This window comes from Vipera berus (genome assembly GCF_964194415.1).
Source record: "Vipera berus genome assembly, chromosome: 8".
Taxonomy (NCBI): domain Eukaryota; kingdom Metazoa; phylum Chordata; class Lepidosauria; order Squamata; family Viperidae; genus Vipera; species Vipera berus.
In genome coordinates, this window is record NC_138211.1 from 25,560,418 (window position 1) to 25,584,044 (window position 23,627).

Below are 23,627 nucleotides of genomic sequence, written 5' to 3' on the forward strand. Positions count from 1 at the left end.
TCTTCCACGGGCTGCCGGAAATAAGGCAGATGGTCAGAGGCACATTCCTTTCTCACCCCATTAGAGAAACATCAAAGTTGATAGAGCAGGAGATAAAGCAGGAGATAGACATCAGCACCCCAAGCTTCCCCCTCCCTCCCTCCCCAGAGTATGGCAGAACCCCGAAAAGGATAAGAAAACCCCATAGAAAGATAGGTTCTGACAGTCCTTCCATTTAAGCATGGGAGCTGTTAGAAACATGTCTCCTCTCCCCTCCCCTCTCCCCCCCAACCTCGCTTGTCAACTTGCCTGTTGAAGACTTGAGGTTTAAAGGTCTGCAGCAATATTGAACAACTGCAGGTGACCTAATACAGAGTTTGGCTTTTTGGCTCTTGTTTTTCTTGCAGTCAAACATCCCTATTAATATCTTTCACAGAGCGAGATGTGCCAATTGGATTTCACATGTGTGTGGGTTACTTGATGCAACTGTCAGGATGCTGACTGAGCTTTTTATGGCTTTGACTTGCATGTGGGAAAGAGCCTCCACAGACCACTTGTTGCAAACCTTTTTGACCTGGTATCTCTCCAATGTAGTGCTTTCCATTTGAGACTGCTTGCAACTTTGGCTATCATCCTAGTGATAAGGAATCAAGTTGTCTGCTTCTGGTTGAGTTGGATTTCATCCCGATGAATTCTGCCCATATTTAAGCAATTTCTTCCTGCCCACTTTTCATCAAGGGTTTTGGGCTGTGAAATCAAAAGCATGTTTTGCATCCAGACTGTTAGTTCAGTCTTCCCTGCCTTCCAGAGGTTGCTGGACCTGCTGCTCCCAGAATTCCTAGCTGCCTTGGTTTGGAAGGCACCAAGATGGGGAAGTCTAACAACCTAACTGAGGGGTCTCCAACCCTGGCGACTTTAAGACTTGTGGACTTCTACTTCCAGAATTCCTCAGCCAGCCTAACTCCTTCACTATAAGAAGCTAGGTTACAGCATCTTTTATGCTACTTGTTTAAATAATAATAACACTTGCCTTTAGAAGTTATGGATGCTTCATCACTGGAGACACTTAAGAAGAAATTGAACAGTCACTTGTCTGGAATGATATAGGGTTGCCTGCCTGAGCAGTGGGTTGGACTAGAAGATCTCCAAGGTCCCTTCCAACTCTTGTTATTCTGTTATTTATTTAAAAGTTTTATATGACTGCCCATCTTAAACAACACTGAAATATTGCTGATGAAAACCAGATCAGTATTCAGATCTTCCAAGGCCCTTGGTAATTTTCTGATGATGAAAACAGCCGTAAGTCTTAAAGTTGCCAAGTTTGGAGACCTCTGTTTTACATAATCAGATTGGTTACCCAATAATCTTCTGTGGTCAGAAGGACCATTGAGCAAGGCTCCAGAATCTCTAATCAAAAGGACAGAAAGAGGTGGACATATTTTGGGGAGGGGGAGACTGCTACTGGAACGGCCTCTTCTCTGCATCCCTTGAAGAATGGGACCTCTTGACAGTGGGATTGGATGGACAGAATCGTGTTGGGTAAGACCAGGAGTTTCCCCATTGGCAAATTTAAGACTTGTGGACTTCAGCTCCCATGCTGGCTGAGGAATTCTGGGAGTTGAAGTCCACAAGTCTTTAAGTTGCCAACGTGGAGCTGCCTGAGTAAGACAATCCCGACATAGCCCTGGTGCCAAGGACTCTCCTTTCAAACTGGCCCCTTATAGAGTGCAATAAAGCAGAGCCAATTTGGGGAATGGCTCAGTTCACTTTGTTCCATTCCCTTGTGCAATGCAGACAGCCCCTTCCCCACAAATACAGACCAGCTGGTCTGATCTGTACCTTAGTGCCTTCTTCTTAGAATAGGATTAAAATCAGTTAAGGAGGACGGCTCTGATTGGAAGAGAAGTACCCCTTGAAAGGAAGAGAGGGGAGCTGACCTCCCCCGATCCCAGTGCTGTGCCCTGCCCTGCTTGCTTTCTAGGGAAGATGATCAAAAGGAAGAATGTCAGCGTTAAAAAGAGTGAAACTTTTCCAAACATCTTGGCTGTCTCATGACTGCAGACTTCTCTCAGCTGAGTCATGTTCCTGTGCACATGCTCGCTTGCTCTGACACTTCCCCGGTGCTTTTCCTTGCAATTCAGAAGTTGTCGGCTGTCAGGCGGTAGCAAAAAGGGAGATCTTGGGTTTTAAGCCACTTGTTAAGGCTGTATATTTGACAGCTCAAGACAACCTAAGTTAAGGTTTACATTCAGCTGTTGGATTACCTACTGGTTAGAATTTACATGTGGAATAAACTGCAGGGCACCGTCCTCTCAGGAAGTCTCCCTGCGAAAGTCTATTCAGCTGAGTGGCAGTTTGTAAAGTTTGTGTGAATAACAACCCAGTGTTGTCTGACATCCCAGGGTGTTTCTCAATGTGAGCATGCTGGGAAAATGTGCAAAGCCATCATAAAACATCATTAGAATGTTGGGTAAAAGTGGAAACCGCTCCAAGCTTTGATTACAAAAGCATACAAATTGTTGTACTTGCTCCCTGATTCCAAACAGGATCAGGTTTCTTGGTGTAGATAGTGGAAATTGAGTGTTTGGCTCAATCTTCACATTCCTTTCCTTCAGCTGATGTCCTGCCTATTTGGCCGTGGGAATTTTGTATGGGATTCAAGTGGAATAAACTTGGAAAGCCCTGTGCAGGATGGCATGCTTCACAGCATACTATGCAAGGCATGTTTTTGAACACAGCACCATTTGCTTTCTTCTTTGTTTAAAAGCATTTATTGCAGGGGTGTCCAATCTTGGCAGCTTTTAAGTTTTCAGTTCCCAGAATTCTCCAGCCAGGATTCTGAGAGTTGAGGTCCAGAAGTCTTAAAGTTGCCAAAGTTGCCCCTGATTTATTGTATAGGTAGTCCTTGACTTACAACAGTTTGTTTAATGACAGTTTGAAGTCACAGCAGCACTGGAAAAAGTGACTTGTGACTGTTTTTCACACTTACAACCATTGTAGCATCCCCATGGTCACATGATCAAAATTCGGACACTTGGCAGCTGACTCATAATTATGATGGTTGCAGAGTGCCGCTGGCTTGTGTGATCCCCTTTTGTGACCTTCTGACAAGCAAAATCAGTGGGGGGTACCAAGTTCACTTAACAATCATGTTACTTAACAATTGCAGGGATTCACTTAAAAACTGTGGTAAGAGAGGTCATTAAATGGGGCAAAACACACTTGACAAGTTCTCACTTAGCAACAGACATTTTGGGCTCAAATTTGGGCATAAATCAAGGACTACCTGTACCTTTTTTAGGACTAGACTTTATAGACTCCAGTACTCTGGATGAATACTTGTTCGAAAACTCTCTTTTTCGAACAAGCTGGTCTGGTCTGACGGGATGGGGTTGGGTTTTTATAAATAGTTTTAATTGTAATATGTATTAATTTTAAGGGCATAATGTTTAATGGCTTTTTAATTTTTGTATAATATTTTATTGTGTATTGCCCTGTTCACCGCCCTGAGTCCTTCGGGAGAAGGGCGGTATAGAAATCAAATTATTAAATTAATTAAATTAAATTAAATACTAAATCGTAGCAGAGAGTCCCCCTTTGCTATACAACGTCCTGCTGAGTGAAAATGATGGGTTGAGTAATGTGGCTTCCTTGATGCATGTTGGAAGAGAGAATTTGGGCTGGAGTCTTCTGTTCAAGGTGAAGGAGGAAACTCTAGGAAGAATCTGCAAAGGATTCTTTTCCCTTTGGGATAAGTGATTATTACTTTCGATTACACAGCAATTATATCAATACCCATTTCCAACTTTTTTTCTCTTTAACTTCTCGATTGAGAGCTGCATCCATGGATCTGATTGGAATAAATTGTAGAAGTGACTCAGAAATACTTTAGTTCTGCTTTTTTTTACATGTAGTTTTATTATTGTTCTATATTTTGTTTTCTGAAATAATCTCATTGATAATCAATAAATTACTTTCCAGTGCCCAGGGGCCGTAGGACAAATGAGGACTATGACATTGTCAAAAAAGGCCAGACCATTTGAAGTACTAAGGGTTGGGGGTTACAGTCCTTCCTCCCTCCCTCGGTCATTTGGTAGTTTGTTGCTGAATTTTGGGTTAACTTGTTTGTATCTTCCTGTTGTTGATGATTTGATCTGTGCAGTCAGGATGTTTTGCCTCTGCCTTCTCTCCCCTCCAGTTGTGCTGATCCCTTTTCTGTGGCTTCAGGGCAGATGGGACTTTGGATACATTGCTGTAGTGGATTTTGGGCCAGCAGAGTGGCGTTTTTTTCCTTTCCAGGGCAAGCTGATAAAGTCAGTCATGTGTTTTATGCATTGTAATCTAATCATTTTCCCCTTGTGTAGAAACGTGAATTTGTATTGTTGGGAGTGCTTTAAACGAGTTTTTTTTTTATGACTGTATTTTCTGTTGAACGAGCAGCTGAAACTTCGGGCTGACTTCTGCTTTCCTGAGGATGCTAGTAAAAGTCTTTTAAACATGCTCTAAAGCAGGGGTGTCAAACTGCCGGCCTGCCGGCCAGTTGCATCATGCAGAAGCCACGCACACCCCAGCTCCAGCCATGTGAAAAAAGTCGTGACACATCATGATACGTCACGTGACGCGGCAAGTTTGACACCGTGCTCTAAAGCCTTAGAAGCCTTAAAATCTATATGACAAGGCAGATTTTACAGAAAAAAGGACTCAAAACAGGATGCAAGTTAAAAAGTAATTTAAAAAACCCAGTGATATTCAGTGAATTAGCGGGTAAAATATTGACAACATTTTAATAATTGGAGATAAAAGCTCTTTGAGCAAAGGTGTTGTGTTTTTTTGGTTCTTTTCCGGACAGGCATTTCTAGGGAAGAGGCAGGCACTCCGAGCCTTAGGATTGTCTGTAATCCAGAATTCACACTAAGAGGGGCAAAGCTGCAGAAGTTCTAAATGATGCAAGTGTGAAGGTTTATTATGGTTACCGGTACTAAAAAAGTAAAGGAAGAGTCAACCTGGAGTTGGGCGATGCCAAATCAAAATAAATAAATAAAGATGCATACCTTGCAAAACAATTGCTAAATGCAATTTCAAAAAAAAAGCAAAAGCATTGGGAATAAAATATTTTGTTATACAGCTTTTGAACAAGTGAGATTTAAGGGCGCCCAAAGGATGCTAATAATTAAGCAAGCGTGAGGGGTTTTTTGTTGAATAATTTTAACATGCAAGTAGAGATTCCAGTAGTTTTACTAAATAGCTTTTAGTGGTAGTTTTACCAAATGCAGAGAAAGTGCGTGCAATGCTATTGATGAGATGTTGGAAGATTGAATATAAGAGTAAATATAAAATAAGCCTATTTTGTGGTGATTGAGACATGCAACTTATCTTTAAAAAAAAAACCCAAAAAAACCCCCCAGCAAGTCCTTTTTCAGAGGACTGGGCTTTTGACTGGAAGACGGGCAGACAAATAAATGGAACTAAGGAATTCACATAGAAGAGATTCAGATTTATTTCACTTTAAGTGAGAAAACAGTAAATATTGTGAATAACATCACTCACTAACATTCATATATATGGAAGGATAATAACCAGTTTAAAAGTTTAAGGAACTCAGAAAATAACCAACCCATAACTTAATCTGGCATGAAAAAGATAGCTTGAGGTTGCTGAAAATATTCCTTCCTTGGTTGTCAAATCTTTATCCAGGTAAGTGTCTCTAAAAGAGAAGAACTCTTTGAAGGTAATTTTAGCCTTGAGCAATTACGATGTTAAAAGTAAGAAACAAAATTAACTCGTGTTTAACAGCTTCCTGAAATAGATGCAGGGTTCAAAACAATATGATGGATTGACTAATTCCATGCCATCAAGTTATTGTGGACTCCTAGTGACCACATACCAGGGATGCAGTGGCTCAGTGGGTTAGGACACTGAGCTTGTCGATCAGATGGTCGGCGGTTTGGCAGGTCGAATCCTGAGTGCCACGTAGCAGAGTGAGCGCCTGTTACTCGTCCCAGCTTCTGCCAACCTAGCAGTTCGAAAGCATGTAAAAATGCAAGTAGAAAAATAGGGACCACTACGGTGGGAAGGTAACAGCGCTCCGTGCGCCTTTGGCGTCTAGTCATGCCGGCCACATGACCACGGAGACGTCCTCGGACAAGCGCTGGCTCTTCGGCTTTGAAACGGAGATGAGCACCGGCCCCTAGAGTTGGAAACGACTAGCACGCATGTGTGGGGGAACCTTTACCTTTACCTATGGATGCATGAGTGACCAACCTGGTCCTTCTTGTTGCGCTTTAAGGTTGCTGTAGAAGAGAAAGTACTCGCTGCATCTGTGAGTAGCTACAGCTAACAAGCCGCCTTGGTCTAGCCAAGCTAAGCATAACATGTGAATATGAGACAGGAAGCTGGGTGTGAGGACCTTCTAATCCTTTTGTGCTCCCCAAGGGGTGCTTTTTCCAAACAGCAACTGGACTTTCTTGAGGGGGGTTGCTTGAAAACGTGAACTGGAGAAGTTTTTTGGATGAGAACTGAAATGTTTTCAAAGAAAAAAACCCAAGAAAATCCTGTTGCCTTTTGGAAAAACACCTTTGGGGCAAGCATGACCTGAGTGATGGAGGATGTCTGTAGACGTCTCTTTGGGCAAGTATGCTTGCGTTCTTAGGTCACGTCACTCATGACTAACACCCACAAGTGACTTGTTCACTGTACTGATTCATGGTGGTTGCCAGGGAGCACATCCAGCACCAGATTATGGTTTGAATGAGCCACATGTCTGTAGTGAATGGGGAAGAGCTCCTGTGTGTGCGTTGTTTTAGTTTTGGTTGACCTATGATTACCTGAGTGCATCCAGGCTCGAAAGCTGTGTTTTGCTGCAGGAACACAACACGCACACCCACCCACCAACTTTGCTCTTCTTCTAACGGTAGGAACAATTGTTCAGTGAGTTGAGAGAGATTATTTAAATGGAACACTGGCAGGAAAGCTGAAGTTGGACATTGGGTCTGGGAGATCCTCATCCCTTTTAGGAAATATTTAGGCTGCAAAAAGTATTTAAAAGTAAATGGAAAATGAATGAATGGGAGAGAACCGATAGTGCTCCAAAATAAATATTTTCAACTACAGAAACCTGGGTTGTTAGGAAAGAGAGGAAGAAATAGATAAATTTGAAGTGGGAAAATGTTAATGATACTGTATCCAAATGTGATGTATAGAAGTCTTTACTATATTGACAGACTGCTTTCATCTTCCCCAAAGAAACCAGATAATTAAGTTGCTAATAAACCAAAAACAAACCATGGCTTTGTTCTTTGGGGTCTTTATACCAGTATATCTCACTAAGTTTGGCCTGAATGGTCTCTAAGGTCATTCTCGCTTAGTGTAGTGTTTTAATGTACACAATTTATACACCAGCCATCCTATCTTTTTTTCTAGGAAGAACACTTTACCAGGTTTTTTTTAAAAAAATCTTGCTATAAGGAATTCATTTTATTGTATTTTCTAATCGTTCCAACTTTCAGTGCAAAGAAGTATTCTTTTAAAATGTTGTGATCTATATATTCACTATTCAAAAAAGTGACATTGGAAAGTCCTGTGAAAAAGGAATTGGGGGGGGGCTAGAACAGCTTCTAATGAATAAAAAGATCCATATTTGAGGCATGTTAACTTGGAAGAGGATAAGGAAAGCTTTTTTGGAAAATGTGGATGGAGAAAAGACTCTCTTCCTTTCTCAATATTAGAAGTTGGGATAGTCCAATCAAAGAAAATGATGGGAAATTCAGGATCTCAGCAAATTCCATGGTTAACAGTTTAGGCATGGGGTTGGTGGCCAGCAGTTTGAATAGCATTGAAACAGGAGTGGTAAGATTCATGGGTATGTCTGCCAGTGTCTGGAAGCTGGCGGTTGCATCCGTTGGGTTGTCTTCTGGGTAAGAATGATGGAAGAAGATGATCACTCTTATGTCCATGCTTCTGAACTTCCAGGACCCAGAATACAAAATAAGAGTTGGAAGGGACCTTGGAGGTCTTCTAGCCCAAACCCCTGCTCAGTCAGGAGACCCTTTACCATTCTAGACAAATGGCTGTTCAATCTCTTCTTGAAAACTTCCAGTGATGGAGCATCCTCAACTTCTGGAGGCAAGCTCTTCCACTGATTGATTGTTCTCACTTGTCAGGGAATTTCTCCTTAAGTCTAGTTGGATCTCTCTTTAATGTTCTTCCACCCATAACGTCTTGTCTTGCCCTCAAGTCCTTTGGAGAATAGGTTGTCCCCCAGACTGCTAGCATGTCACCCCATGTCCTTCTCTTCATTAGACCGAACATCATCGTTTTTCCCAACTGTTCATTGTACGCTTTAGCCATGTCATCTTTGTTGCTCTTCTCTGCACACTTTTCATGGTCTCAACATCTTTTTGGTATTGTGACAACCAGAAATGGATGCAGTGTTCTCAGCAAGGTCTCAGCAAGGCGGTATTAGCGGTACCAATACTTCATGTAATCTTAGTATTTATTATTCCTCTGTTGATGCAGCCTAGGGCTGCATTGGCTTTTTTGGCAGCCGCAGCACACGGCTGGCATATCTGGGTAGATGCAACACGTCTTGTAGTGCTGGGCTAAAGTTTGTCCTGCTCATAGACTGACTCACTCCTTATAGAAGTTCCACAGAAAGGCACTTTAGCCGGGAATCATCTCCCATCTGGTAAATCTTGGTATAGTTTGGTATTCTGTGGAATATTTGTCATTATAATTAGGTTTTGAAGTAATTCCTCCCCAAGCTTTCTTTTAAACTTAAAAACCAGTTTACTTTTACAAACCATAAGCAGTTTCTTCACTACAGAGAGTGCCTAGCTAACTCAGTCATGGGATCCAGTGCTTAACAATATTTCTCCACTCTAAATCAACCCTTCTGCCTCTTTCCTGGCTTGGCTTCTTCATTTCACTGATGCAAATAACTGAGCAAATACAGACCAGCTGTCTGGCTTCTCCTTAGTTTTTACACACCTAGAAGCATTTCTTGCAGAAACTGGATGCTTCTTATTTTATTCTTTTTGTACACTATTGTTATTTCTCAAAGTTGTTTGCGGTTGGGTGGCAGCAAATCAATAAAGTTTGAAAGTGTAATTGGTAAATAGTAAAAAAGGCAATAACTCCACTGTTATTTTGCCCAACTGCACCCATTGCTGAATTGCTATTTTTTAAAAAGGTTATTTTCCAGGTTAAAACTGGGGGTTAAGATCATAAATATGCTTTGGGGGTGTCCAAGAAAAGCTCTACGTCACTGTTGCTTCTCTTGCTGCAGCCAAAACTGTTGAAGAGTCGCCCAAAGGGTCTCCAGTGCATTTAAAGAAGGTTGGGTCCATTCCATTCCTGTTTATTTATTTATATTCCACCTTTATTGTTTTTACAACTCACTCAAGGTGGCAAACATATCCAACACACCTTCATCCTCCTCTTTTCTCCACAACAACAACCCTGTGAAGCAGGTTGGACTGAGAGAGTGGGACTGGCCCAAAGTCAACCAGCTGGCTGTCATGGCTAAGGTAGGATTAGAACTCATAACACTAGCAACAGTACTTAGACTTATATACCGCTTCATAGTGCTTTACGGCCCTCTCTAAGCGGTTTGCAGAATCAGTATTTGACCCAAACAATCTGGGTCCTCATTTTACTGACCTGGGAAGGGTGGAAGACTGAGTCAACCTCGAGCCGGTCAGGATCGAACTCCTGGCTGTGGGCAGAGTTAGCCTGCAACACCCACCATCTTCTGGTGATTGGCCCAAATTACCCAGCTGGCTTTCATGCTTATGGGGGAACTAGAACTCGGCGTCTCCTGTTTTCTAACCTGGTGTCTTAGCCGCTTGGCCAAACTGGTTTTTCATTCCTGATGCTTGGGCATGCTCCTTGAAAGCTCTGTCTAGCTGTCATGAGTAATATGTTTGGAGTACGGTAATTTCTTTTAGGGCAAAGTATCAACCAATGACCCGCATGTTATGATTAAGCCTCACAAAATCCATCTTACACATGGATTTTGGTAATTGCACACAATGGCTCCTTGCCTTGGATACGGAGCCTGGAGCCATCAGGATGGGTGCCTCTTCAGTCGTAGCATTTAACTCAGTGTATTAGTGAAACTTGGATGATCTCCTGTTCTTCCAACAGGATCTTGTTTTGCCAGTGCGTTTTGTTTAGATTTGTTTATCAGATTTGTTAAGAAGATCCAACTCCACAAATACTTTGAGCAGCTCATAAAAAGTTAAATTGGTATGTTCCTGACAAAAGGGAAATTATAGCTGGAGGCAGTGAAGATTAGGGGAAACTTGCTCCTCTGAGCAGAATTGCTTCTCACCGAAGGATCGGATCGTATCCTTGCGCCCTTCCCTTTCTGCAGAGTTATTCCCAGTCTCCTCTGCTCTTTGTCCCTTGAGGAAGTAATTTTGTGGTTATTGATGGCACTTTTAAAAAACTGTTTTTTGAACGCTTTCCTTTAAATTTAAAACAATAGCAACCATCCATAAAGAAATAAAAGCCAGCAGGGAAGCAGAGCTGCTTTGAGGCTCTTTTAAGTGGCAGCTGCAGATAACTGAGCCTCCTCTCGGCCAGAAGGGAAACCGAGGAGGCAGTAAAGCTGGCTCGGTTGTCCTTTCTAACCGTCCGGCTCTTGAGCGGTCAGAGGGAGAGGCCGGGTGGGCAAAATCCTGCCTTGTGAGCTGAATTCTGCAGTGTTTCCTCCTCCTGAGATGAGCTGGTTGACGCTTTTGAGCAGACTCCCACCGTCTCTTAAGTTGCCTGAGTCGCTCTCAGGCTATCTTATCCCCTCTGGAATAAGTCATGAATCAGCTGCTACCCAGTGATCCAATGCCAGATGACCCAGCAGACAGAATTTCTCAGCTTGCTAGGAAGCAGCTAATTTGGCCAAGGTCCCAGTTCACTTGTTCCTCCTCCTCCTCCTCCTCCTCTGTAGGTTTTGTTAAAAAAAATTATTAAGATGCACGTTTCACAAATATTTTGCCTTTGAAACAACAGCTGGGTAGGGCGGGGTGCCTTTCATTCTCCCAGGGTATGGGCATCTGGATTGGGAAGGCAGACGCTGCTGAGAAGCAAGAACCAGCCTCGCTGTTGGCTGAGAGTAAGTGAAGCAAGAAGCCGGAAAGATGGAGAAAGTGGTTGCTGCTGCAAGTCCTGCTTGGCCAAGAATAACGAAAAGGGGAGGACAGAGAGCAATTGAAGGGGCGTCTTTCAGCCAGGCGCCCCCGTATCTCTCTGAAAGGCAGGCATGGTGGCCCAGACGCTTCAGGGATAGGCAGGAACTCGCCTGTACCAGAAGCTCCCAGATACGACCCAGCCAGATCGATTGTTGTACTGCAGACCCAGATCGATGCCATCTCTATGCAGACAATCTGCCTATTGCAGAAGACAAACCAAGCCCTAAGTGTGGGTTTGCTCCTGGGTTGAAATTCTAGGCCTTTCTCAAGTTCATGCCAGTGGACGTTGGGCCAGTCCCTTCCCTGGCCTGGAGAGCTGGAGCATCTTCTTGCCATTTCTGTAGCGGTTGGTTCCTGCCTCACCAGCTTCCGCCCATGCACTGATTTGTGAAGCGGCATTTGGGGAGAGATCTCATGAATAAAACTGAAGATGATTTGCTTGTGCTCCAAGAAGAATTTAAGAATATTAAAGACAGCTAAAATGGAAAGAATAATACATTGGACAACCGTGAGAATATAGGCTGTACAGTAATCGCAATAAAGAAAAAAAAGCAAAATCAATATTTAGTAAAAAGTTCATGTCCTTGTCTTATATTTTTTCTGATAATATACTTTTTAGTGTTAATTCTTTTCCTGTTGTCAGAATCCATTTATATCCCATTCATAAAACTCTGTATGTTTCTAAAATCTTATACCTCTCCCTGGATTCTGCCATTTTTCCAAGGAGGAGAAGAGAAGATGCTAATAGGTGCAAGGATTGTTTATTCAGCCTGCCAGGAGGCTGTCTTCGAAGACCAGGGGGAGAACCTTTGAACTGAGAACAACAAAGGAAGGGGGAGGAAGAGATCTGGTTTGTATCTCCGATTAGAATCTGAAAGGAAGGAAGTAATTGTCGTAAAGGCATGGGAAGATCCCTCTTTCCCATGGAAGGGTTTGACACCTGAATTTTCATTGATCCAGGACTGACCAGATGGTTTTGAAGGGAGGGGTTTGACTCGGGGACTCTTTAAAAGTACCAAACTGTAACATAGTTTCAGATCCTGCCTAGTATTCCCATTACCAATCATGTTTTAGTAAAAGCTCCTTTTGGACAATTCCTGGTTCAAGAGTTTTTTCTTTCCTAAGACGTGGATTGGGGTGGGACCCGACACCTGTACAATATTCATTTGGGAAGGGTTTCAAAACTTAAAATCATCTTTGTTTTCAGGAAAGGGGTATTTAAATACATTTATGCTCCTCCTTTCCATCTGAAAGTCTCCCTGGGTGAGAAGTGTAAATTATTATCTTATGTTTGGTTTGTCCTGTCTTCTGGGAAACCAAAGAGATGCACAGATCTAAAGTGTCTTATTGAATGTAGGCTACAGGTGTGGGTTGGTAGTAAACTTAGATGATTTTGAAGCTGCCTTTCCTTCTTCTGGAGTGAATAAATACGGGTACTATTTCTGAAAGGTAGTGAGGGAACAGGGCTGGCTAGTTTTCTGTTAGAATAATGGCTTTTATTTATTTATTTATTTATTTATTCGGTTTATATACCGCCCTATTCCCGAAGGCAATGGCAGAAAGTGAAGAAGAACTAAAGAGCCTCTTGTTGCGGGTGAAGAAGGAGAGTGCAAAAGTTGGGTTGAAACTTAACATTAAGAAAACCAAGATCATGGCAACTGGCCCTCTCAATTCCTGGCAAATAGATGGGGAAGAAATGGAGGTAGTGACAGATTTTGTTTTCCTGGGCTCCAAGATCACTGCAGATGGGGACTGTAGCCAAGAAATTAAAAGACGCTTGCTCCTGGGGAGGAAAGCCATGGCAAATCTAGACAGCACACTAAAAAGCAGAGACATCACCCTGTCAACAAAAGTGCGTATAGTCAAGGCTATGGTCTTCCCAGTTGCAATGTATGGCAGTGAAAGTTGGACCATAAGAAAGGCTGAGCGCCAAAGAATTGAGGCCTTTGAACTCTGGTGCTGGAGAAGACTCCTGCGAGTCCCTTGGACTGCAAGGCGATCAAACCGGTCAGTCCTAGAGGAGATCAATCCTGACTGCTCTTTAGAAGGCCAGATCCTGAAGCTAAAACTCAAATACTTTGGCCACCTAATGAGAAGGAAGGACTCACTGGAGAAGAGCCTAATGCTGGGAAAGATCGAGGGCAATAGAAGAAGGGGACGACAGAGAATGAGGTGGCTGGATGGAGTCACTGAAGCAGTAGGCGTGAGCTTAAATGGACTCCAGAAGATGGTAGAAGACAGGAAGGCCTGGAGGAATGTTGTCCATAGGGTCGCGATGGGTCGGACACGACTTCGCAGCTAACAACAATTCCCGAAGGACTCAGGACGGTTTACAGGGCAGAATTTAAAAACAATACAATATAAAATTAAAATAAAATTAATTTTATTTTAGTGTTTTGGAGAGGGCAGAATGTGGCTGTGTTTGCTTGACAGGCTAATCCAGACATCTGCTGAACAAGCATGAAGAGCCATCTTCTCACCAGCCCAAATCCTTTCCTTTCTGGGCTGTTCTAATTCAGAAGAGTTGCCATTTTGACTTCAGAGAGACTAGAAGTTGTTGACCCCGACAAGCTAGTTAGCAACTGTGCCAAATAAATGCAAAATCATTGTTTTGGGTTGGGACAACACCATCCGCCTTTCGCCAGAGTCCTGCATGATGAACGAAGTGGTGGGTGAACCTCTTTGGCTGAGGTGTGATGCCCATGCAGCAAGCGGTCTAAGGAGCTGTTTGTGGGGTGGGGTGTTGGGTGCCGTTCAGCAGTGAGAGTTAGGAAATATTTAGTATTAATAAGATCTCTTTGGATGTTGCACAACTTTGGTGTCTTCTTTAAAAGGTGTCTCCCCCCCAATTTAAGTGAAGGTCACGATGCCATGGGAAAGAGAGGTCCATCAGTAGGGTGTGCTTGCTGAATTGAATTGGTCAACAGGATTTTTCTTCCCCAAACTCCTGAGTTTAGTTAATCTTTTGTATTGTATTTTTTTAATTGTTGTGAGCCACTCAGAATTGACTTTTAAAATGAGGGCCATACAGATATTTTAAACAAATAAATTCATAAGTGTGATAATTCTCAGAGAGGGTTGTGATCTTCCACTGATCACTCTCTGTACCAGAATTCATCTACCACCATGTGTACTTGTGGATAAGCCGAGAATTTTAGGTGCCAAAATACACCCAAAGAATTGGGTTCTGCTTCTCCATAAGTATATACAGTAGGTTTTTTAAAAGTACTGTATATCCCATATATATTTGCATATAGGTTTCTCCACAGGTGAGCAAACCCTCAAATTTTGATCAAAAATACCATGAAAAATGTGCCGCCCACAGATAACCCATTCGTGAAAATTAAAACATACAAAAAATTGAGCATTGGTTACAGATTTTTTTTTAGAACATAATCGCCCCTCAACAGTTTGAAAACCCACCTTAGCAGATCCCTGTAATCAACTTTCCTTCATTTCTGCTAACTCCTCACCTATATGGAGAACACTAAACATTTTACTATTTATAGCTTGTGATGATAATCTGCTGCTAGCTGTCGCACCTCTCTTCCCCCCCCCCCCCCCGTCCTACCACAGCAATTTTTCCCCAACTCGACTCTGTTGCAAACAGTGCTGAATGGAAGGTATTGCGTTTGGCCTCCACACCCTGTCAGTGTTGTGACTTCGGCCCATTTTGTGGGTTTCTGGGTAGCTTCAGGAATGCCTCCTCCTCTCCATCATTGATTGGGAAAGAGGTCTTGTGCCACCTGGAGACCTCCTTGCCCTAAGACTTTGCACCCTGTTGTGTGGCACAAAGGTTTGTGGCTTCCTGACCCTTCTGCTCCTCTGGGTGAGATTCAAGGTGCTGGTGATGACCTATAAAGCCCTACATGGCTTGGGTCCGGGATATTTGAGGGAACACCTGCTGCCGGCATCAAGCTCCCTTCGTCCAGTGCGCTCCCACAGGGAGGGTCTTCTCAGGGTGCCACCGGTAAGAGATTGCCGGCGGACGACACCCAGGGATAGGGCCTTCTCAGTGGGTGCGCCTGCCCTCTGGAACCAGCTGCCCGTGGAGCTGAGGACTGCCCCTGACCTGTGTTCATTCCGCCGGGACCTGAAGACCTGGCTCTTTGAGCTTTCCGGCCCAGGCTGAGAATTTTTTAACCGGGGTTTTTAGTTTAAGGGATAATTTAATCTTTTTAATTGTTTGTTTAACTTTTGTATTTGTATTGCTGATTTTAAATACCCTGTAAACCGCCCTGAGTCCTTCGGGAAAGGGTGGTATATAAATCTAATAAAATTAAAATTAAATTAAATTCCTCTTTCCGTTTGCTCAAGTGGGGTGGTAGCCTGTAAGGAAAGCCAACTGTGCCAATTCAAAGCACTGTGGAAGATTTCTTTGGTGCCCTGATCTCTGCTTGACTTTCAAATTCTTATTTGGGTTAAAATCACCTCTTTTCTTGCCACGGGCATGTTTCGGATTCTGAGTTTCTTAGCAGTTGGAGATGCTGTTGCCCATTTTGGCAATGAATTTAGCTAAAGCAGCAGCCGAGATTCCTTCTAACCCAGAAAGCAGAGCAGGGTGACTTTGTCCCATGCTTATGTAAGGAAAATGCAGGAGGTAGGTAGGAAGACATGGAGAGACTAACCAGCCGGGAGCCCTTGTCTGGAATGCTGGACAAGCCTGGCCTACAAAAGAAGAAGTGAATTTTTAAGAGAGGAGAAAAGATGAGTCAGCCCCAGGAAAGAGGAAAGCATGAGAAAGAAGCTAAAGAAAAAAAACCCACCCACCTCGAGTTTGTTTGGTATAGGATGTGGTAGAGAGAAGTTCCCCCAAGTTTTTGCTAGTAAACCTTCAGCGGTACAGAGCGTTCCTGGATTCTGTTCCTTCACCTTGTCTCCCTCAAGGCTCACGCCCAGCCGCCTTGGAAATGCAGCTTTTTGAACAGTGGATCTCAAGGTTGAGACGAATCTCTCTTCGCTATCCTTGTTACTTGAACTCCTAAAGCAGGGCTGGGCAACCGTGGTAACTTTACGACCGGTGAACTTCTAGCTGGCTCAGGAATTCTGGGAGGTGAAGTCCACAGGTCATAAAGTTGACATAGTTGCCCACCTCTGTCCTAAAGGATGTAGGCTGGTTTGCCATGAGATTGAACTTGCCTTAAGTCAGCTTGGGAGAATCGTATCACCCTCAAGATTGCTCTGGGCGTCTGTATGAGAAGTTACAGACCCCTCATCGTAAAAGATTTACCCAGGTGAGTCTTTTATGCTGGAACTGACTGTTCTGATTTGAACATGACTCTGGCAAATGAGACCACACTGCTATCCAGGTTCCTGGAGAAGGCCTCATTTTAAATTTTTAAAAAGTGTGTGTTGAAAGGAGAAAAATGCTCACTATGCGGTAAAGGAATCCTGATAGTGATCATCAGTGGTTACCCTCAGGGATTATGGGGAGTGTGAGTTATCTTGGCTATACAGGTAATCCTCAATTTAAGTGAAACTGGCTTTCCCATTGACTTTGCTTGTCAGAAGGTTGCAAAAGGCGATCGCTAGACCCCAGGACACTTACAGTTGTCCTCTCTATAACGGTTGCAGTGTCCCGGGGTCAAATGATCACCTTTCACAAACCTCAGTCAAGCAAAATCAATGGGAGAGCCAGATTCACTTAACAACCAGTTACTAACTTAACAACTGCAGTGATTCACTTAGCAACTGTCTTGCTTTGCAATGAAAATGTGGGGCTCAATTACGGTCGTAAGTTGGGGAAATTTACTTGTACTGAAACAAACTGAAACCCTGAGCTTCTGGTTCCCTCCAGCACAGCCTTTGCATGGCAGAATGTGATAAAGCAGTGCATGGTGGGAACATGAATTGTGGCTTGGCTCTAAGGACTGTGGCTTCTCTAGTGGAATTGAGCAGTTGAACCAAAGTGGTGCCATCCAATTAAGCCCTGGGGATTATTTTGGAAGTCCAGGCTCTCTCGGGGGAGGGGGAGGTCCTTATGCTATATTTGCCTCTACGTTGAAAGGGTAGGATTAATAATTGCAACTCACCATCATTAAACTGACTCTATAGGTCAGGGGTGTCAAACTGCCGTCCCATGGGCCGGATACATCACGACGAAACAGCGCCCACCCCATTGCTGGCAATGGGGAAAAAGTTCCGATACGTCACGCGACGTCGCGAGTTTAACACGTCTGCTATAGGGGAAATGTTGTCTTTGCGTCTTTGATCCTCTCGTCTAATTCCAAGCATCTCTGCCTAGTGCAAATTAATGGAGCGAGAAAACATCACGTGGAACAACTCTGACTTGCACAATAGCCTGTTCCTATTAATATGTTCTCGTCTTTGATTTTTCTGATTGAAACTTATCCCTTTGAATAGTGGTGCTTCCTTGTGTGCTTGCATCTCTAGAAGAAAGCTTTAGCCATGTTTGGAGGAGGAGGAACTAGTGCCAGGCCCGTCGGGAGGGGAGTTGGCCAGTGGCTCTGAGGCAGGGGCTGCCTGTCCAGGTGAGGGGCAGTGGTTGGTGGGAGAGAAACTGGATGAGAGGGATTTGGCTGAAGCACAGCTGCAGCGGGAGAGTCCCGAGGCCTCAGGTGGGGAAGCAGGCAGATGCAGCCGGTCAGTGATGGAAAAGAGGAGATGCCTTCTGGATCTGATCTGAGGACACGCAAGGGAGAGAAAAAGCAGGAGCAGCGAAGATCAGCCCTACTACTTTTGAGGAGGCAGCCTCATCCTTCTTGATGGCCTGCACCATCAAGAGGTGGCTATTTAGCACAGCAGACAGATGGAACAACGTGTTCATTTCCTAGCTGCATGTTTCCCGGTTGTTGTGATTCCTGCCTTGCTTTGGATCATGCCTTGTGAATTCTGCACTTTTCTTGCCTCATGGACCCTCTTCTATTGTGGATTTAATTTTGCCTGATGGGTTTATCTTGCTGGGGAAACTTTCAAGTGCCTTGTGGACTCATTGGCTATTGCTCTGTGGACTAGTGTTGGTCTGCTTTTGGCTGGACTTAATTGGGACAATTTGGGGTTTTGGTGAAGGGAATTGCTGGGGAATATTAATAAGCCCACTAAACCACCATTACATGTTTGTGTGAGTTAGTGGGACAGCACAATCTAAGCTTGTAGCGGCTGTCAGAATATCATGGTAACTACGTTAGAGAAGGAGGGAGTTGCTAAACAGAATGTACTCTTCACATACATGGGAAAAGCGTGTACAAATTCCTTTTTTTTCTTGCCATTTTGGAAACACAACTGTTTAAAAATTGGTTTAAACTGCTTGAATTCATAGTACTCATTTTCACATCTATTTGATTTAAAACACACCTGTACGTGTACTTATATATTTGAATTTTGCTGTTGAAAATGGCATGTAAGGCAGTTGTATACAATCAGTGAAAAGTTTTAGCCTGAAAAAATGACAGGGGGAAGGGAATGGAGAAGAAAATGGGGGAAAAAGATAATTCAGGCACCTGTTCTCAAACTAAAAGGGAATTCCTGTGTACTAATCAGCTGGATCCTGTTCCAGAATGGAAGAGCCTGAGAAACTGGGTCTTCCAGCAGGGTTGACAATTTGACCCTGCTTCCAAAAATTCTTATTTTCTATGGATTGTGAAATACAAAAGATGTTCTAATTAACTGGGCAATAGCCCTTCTTATTTAAGCAAAATACTGCAGTTACAGTAATCTAATTTTAATCTTGGAAAACTGTATAGAGAGCATCATCAAGAGGCATTATGTATTCTCTGGGCAGAATGCCTCTTCCAAAATGTTAATCATCCAAAGCGATGTTTTTCAATGTTGACGGCTTTAAGATGTGTGGACTGGCTGGGGAATTCTGGGAATTGAAGTCCACACATCTCCAAGCTGAAAAATACAGATCTCTAAGACAAAGGATGCATCTTGCTTCAGAAATACACTTTTACCCTTTGCAAATTTACCAGATGAATTGAGTTGATTTTATTCCTGAGGGTGTCTGATTCTGCTTTGGATAAGTAATTCCCAGACCATTTAGAAGTTGCTACCGTGCAGCAAGGAATTGAACACCTATGACCACTAAGTCCAGAAGGGAGGCCTTTGGTCTGCATACAGCATGACTGCCTCTGTCTTGGGATAAAAAGACTTGGGCAGTGCGAGGAGGAAATCAACAACCTGAGAGGCCTTATCTGCAAGTAGCTTATTTCGTAAGCAGTGACACAGCGGGGGGGTGTGTGTGTGTCAAGAAACTGAGATGAAGCATTTCTTATCGTTCAAAGAGACTCCGCCTTAATGAGCGTATGAAAAACTGGGGGAGGGAAATTCTTACCCTTTCCAAGATTTTGTACTTTGCAAGTCCAGCGTTAAAGGGGTCTGTGGTGTTCACTGAACTTTGTGGGGTTTTTTTGCAGACGTTTCATTACCAAACTTGGTAACCTCATCAGTGGTAGAAGGGAGTGGGGTTTCCTCTCATTTTTATATACTTGGGCAGAAATCTTTCTGAATTCTGTGTTATGTTTCTTCTTTGACCGTGCCCAGCTTTGCAGGGCTTGATGTCCTCTACTGGCAGATCATGGAGCCACACCCAGTGCACAGGCGTAGGATAATGACTCACCATTGCAGTCTGTCTTGAACCTCTCTGGGCAATCAGGAAGCATAATAACAAGAACCCCCCAGCCCAGTGACAACACACTGTCATATCAGCCATTTAACAGGCTTCTTTCCTCTCTGGGTCCCCCAGGACCCCTGGCAAAACCACGTCTTCCAAGAACATTAGGTCTTGTAGGCATCTAAACGGATTGCTCTGCTACTCCCACACCAATTCATATTGTTCCTCACTCTGGGCCAGGTCCATAGTTCATCCTTTAGATTGTACTAGCTGAATTTGATTCTCGCTTGCATTTGCAGGTGGCTTCGCCATCGTATTTCTGGTAAGGACCAGCAATGGGATGAAATGTGCTCTCAAACGAATGTACGTGAACAATGAATACGATTTGCAAGTCTGCAAATGGGAAATCCAGATCATGGTAGGTGTGTGCAGCCCTTGTGATCCTGCTTTATATGTTTACATGGGATGATAAGGATTTTTAACAGATAGATTGGGGGGGAACAGCGATTATTGAGCGAGGTTGTGCAATGCTAGTTGATCTTATAAACCCTTGAAGGAGCGACTTACTTAAACTCACCAACGTGGAATCAGGGCATGGAGTTCAGATGTAAAGCTAAGGGTCAAGGAACAACCAGCAAACAGGCTGGTTAAAGGAAAGAAACCAGGGATTTTCTTTGTTCAATTAAGAAATTAGTGGTCTTGCATGTAGGTTTGTTTATGGCTGTGGCTTACAGTAAAAGGGTGCCTTTTTGTTCTTCTCCAGAGGGATCTCGTGGGGCACAAGAACATTGTTGGCTACATTGACTCCACAATAAACTCAGTGAGCAGCGGAGATGTATGGGAAGTCCTAATCTTGATGGATTTTTGCCGAGGTATGTAAACATTCATGGGAACCATATTTGCAAGCTGTCTACTGTTCCTTGAATTCTGCAAAGTTCTTACTTATCCAAAAAGATCATCAGACTTTTGACTAAACTGTAGGACTGACTTGGGACTACTTACTATATCTCGGCTTAAGCCAAAATCTAATCAGTGCATTTTTACTGTTTTGGTGCAAATTAATCACTAAATCTGAATCATCTTTCCTATTTTGCAGAAAATGGGAATATGGTGAAAACCATTTTCAAACAGTTGCTTCTCTCCAAAGCAGAAAAATATGCCTTAAATGCCACGTTTCCTTTAACTGCAGTAGTGCAGGCAAGTCAGAAAAATAGCAAAAATGGAACACTGAAACCTTAAAATTGTACATCAATTGTATTTATACAATGTAGTTCATTTATTTATTGAGCCGTGGTGGCACAGTGGTTAGAATGCAGTATTACAAGCTAATTCTGCTGACTGCCGGGAATTTGATCCTGACTTGCTCAAGGTTGACAAAGTCTTCCATCCTTCTGAGGCCGGTAACATGAGGAACCAGATTGTTGGGGACAATATGCTGACTCTGTAAACTGCTGAGAGAGGGCTGTAAAGCACTATGAAGCGGTATATAAGTCTAAGTCTAAGTAAGAAAGAACAGAAAAGCAGAACATAAAAACAACAGTGATGGTGATACAGTAAATACGTTTCTTCTCTTTGACAATGTATGCAACCTAGCTGAATAGCCAACCAGCCACATACAAATCATGTCCGCAAATAATTTGGTGGGGCGGATGGCTCGCAAAAGTCCATCTTGAAGGAAAAGCATTGCATTTTTTTATTTTATTATTTATTGAATTTACATCCTGCCACAGTCTTAACAAATCTCGGCTCTGCAAAAGTCTCCATGCTTCTGCGCAGGGTTTTTGTTTGCCTGGAATACAGCTACAGATCTCCTCCAAGCAGAGTTGCTGAAATTGTCACTGTTGATGTGATAAAATAAGTATTTAGTAAATGCATCCAAAGTGCGTTTAATGAGGATGTACTGAGTTCTTATTCCAGCCCTATCCACTTTCGGGAGCAAGTTCTCTGGTCTGCCCCTCTCCCCCCCCCCCAAATAACAAGATTGGCCCCTAAATTTCCATGCCTTTGCAGCCAAGAGCTTGTAGCCACCCTGCCAACAGTGGGTGGAACCTGGTTTTGGAAGACAGCTGTGAATTTTTAACCCCAAATCTTCAGATGTCTCTCTCTCTCTCTCTCTCTCTCTCTCTTTGTCACACACACACACACACACACACACACACACACACAGACATTTTTGGCTTCCTGCCAGCTAATAAAGTAGCTGCTGTTTTACTTTGGATGAAAGGGGTGGGGTGGGGGTCATTTCAGGGGAAGCTTTCCCAGTTGCTTAGAGATCAATATGGAAAAACCATCCAAGTCCTTTGCATTTATATACAGTAGAATTCGGAGGGGAGAATTGTGGCTTCCAGGTTAACTCGAGGCAACATTTGGGAAACGTTTGCCTCTTGCCTCTGGGAATCATCAGTTGGTCGTCAGCTTAGAAGGGAAATGGGGAAAGATCCAGGAATTAGCCTCATTTAGTGAAGTCACCTGGACTTTTGACAGCAGTTTTATTTATCTCTGCATCAGCTTCCATCCATACCAGCTTTCCTTCTTTAGAAGTCTGAATTGATGGAGGAGGAACAGAGAATCGATCATTCTTCTCAAAGGCTTCATCTCTCTCTCTGCCAGAAATAAAATAAAAAATAAATTAAAATAAAATAAAAAAATAAATAAATAGCAGTCTCCATTCTTCTCGCCATGTGTCCAAGGGCCTTTTTTTTTGCATGCCAAAGATGTGCAGTTGGGCCTCTTGTCTTCTCTCAGTCTGGCTTGGAAACAGCCTCTAGAAAGAAGAAGAAGCTCTGAGCAAGGTGGACACTTCAGCTTGTCCCTCCCCCCCCCCCCCCGAAGTTGGTGGCCAGCTTTGCACAGCATGCCAGCTTCGGCTAAAAAGAGACTGGACAGCTGAAGAAGGTGTGCAATCCCCACTGTTCCAAGCCAGACCCTCAAAGTCCAGCATAACAAGGTGGCTTGCTTCTGGGTCAAGCGAACGTGGGACTCATTTTGTTAACCTGGATTAAAATGGGTTGTGTGGATCTGCCTGATGGCATTCCTTCTCTTTCTTCCTTTCTGCAGGAGGCCAGGTAGTGAATTTGATGAACCAGCGCTTGCAGATGGGATTCACGGAAAACGAAGTTCTGCAAATCTTTTGTGACACTTGTGAAGCGGTGGCCAGGCTGCACCAGTTCAAAACACCCATCGTCCACAGGGACCTGAAGGTAGCGACTGAGGGTCTTGTACGAAGGCCTGGGGTGGTTGGAGGCGCTGATGAAAAGGCACGCTGTCTGTCTGTTGCTGCCTTTTAACCTGGACAAGCTTTAAGGGCCTCATCCAGCTGGCAAGAGAATGCCGGGAGTGGTGGATTTAGGCCACTTTTTAAAGCATTTTAGGTAGTCCTTGTTTAGTGACCACAGTTGGGACCAGCAACCTGGTCATTAAGCGTTACGTGAAACAAAGTGGTTGCTAAGTGAAACCACGTCGGTGTTTATGAACTTCCTTCCGCTTCCCTTTGCTTTACAGTCTGCGAAAGCTATAAATGCATAGAGTGGTTGCAAAGCTGCTTTTACATCCCAGTGAAATTGCTGGCTGGCTGCAGGAATTCTGAAACACATCAGTGAAACGAGAGAGAGCCGACCTCTTGCCTTTATTTATTAGATTTATGTAGATGCCCATCTCATATAAAACATGAATAATATTCCGCATGAATGACTCTGACAATTAAAAGAGGACAAAACCAGAATAAAAGCAGCACCAATAATTACAAGGATAGCTCTTGGCCAACAACCTCTATCTGTTTGAGCTCAAGTAGGAAACCACTGGAGTATTACAGAAACTGGTTTGGCTTGAAATGTTTGTCTATTGAAATACCTGGTTCTGGGCAGCTCCAGAAGTTATCCATTATCCAAAAA

General features: G+C 43.4%; 1 protein-coding gene across 12 annotated transcripts in view; it reads left to right on the forward strand.

The window, feature by feature from the left end:
• AAK1 (AP2 associated kinase 1) overlaps positions 1-23,627 on the forward strand; it is a 93,223-nt gene that overhangs the window by 10,207 nt on the left and 59,389 nt on the right. For all 12 annotated transcript variants that reach the window (XR_014027244.1, XM_081333881.1, XM_081333885.1 and 9 more), the window contains exons 2-4: positions 20,037-20,155; positions 20,501-20,609; positions 22,795-22,937. Coding sequence is in view for 11 of the 12 variants with exons in the window: in XM_081333881.1 (XP_081190007.1) it covers positions 20,037-20,155; positions 20,501-20,609; positions 22,795-22,937 (371 nt within the window). In the remaining variant the exon portion in view is untranslated. The remainder of the gene's footprint in view (positions 1-20,036; positions 20,156-20,500; positions 20,610-22,794; positions 22,938-23,627) is intronic.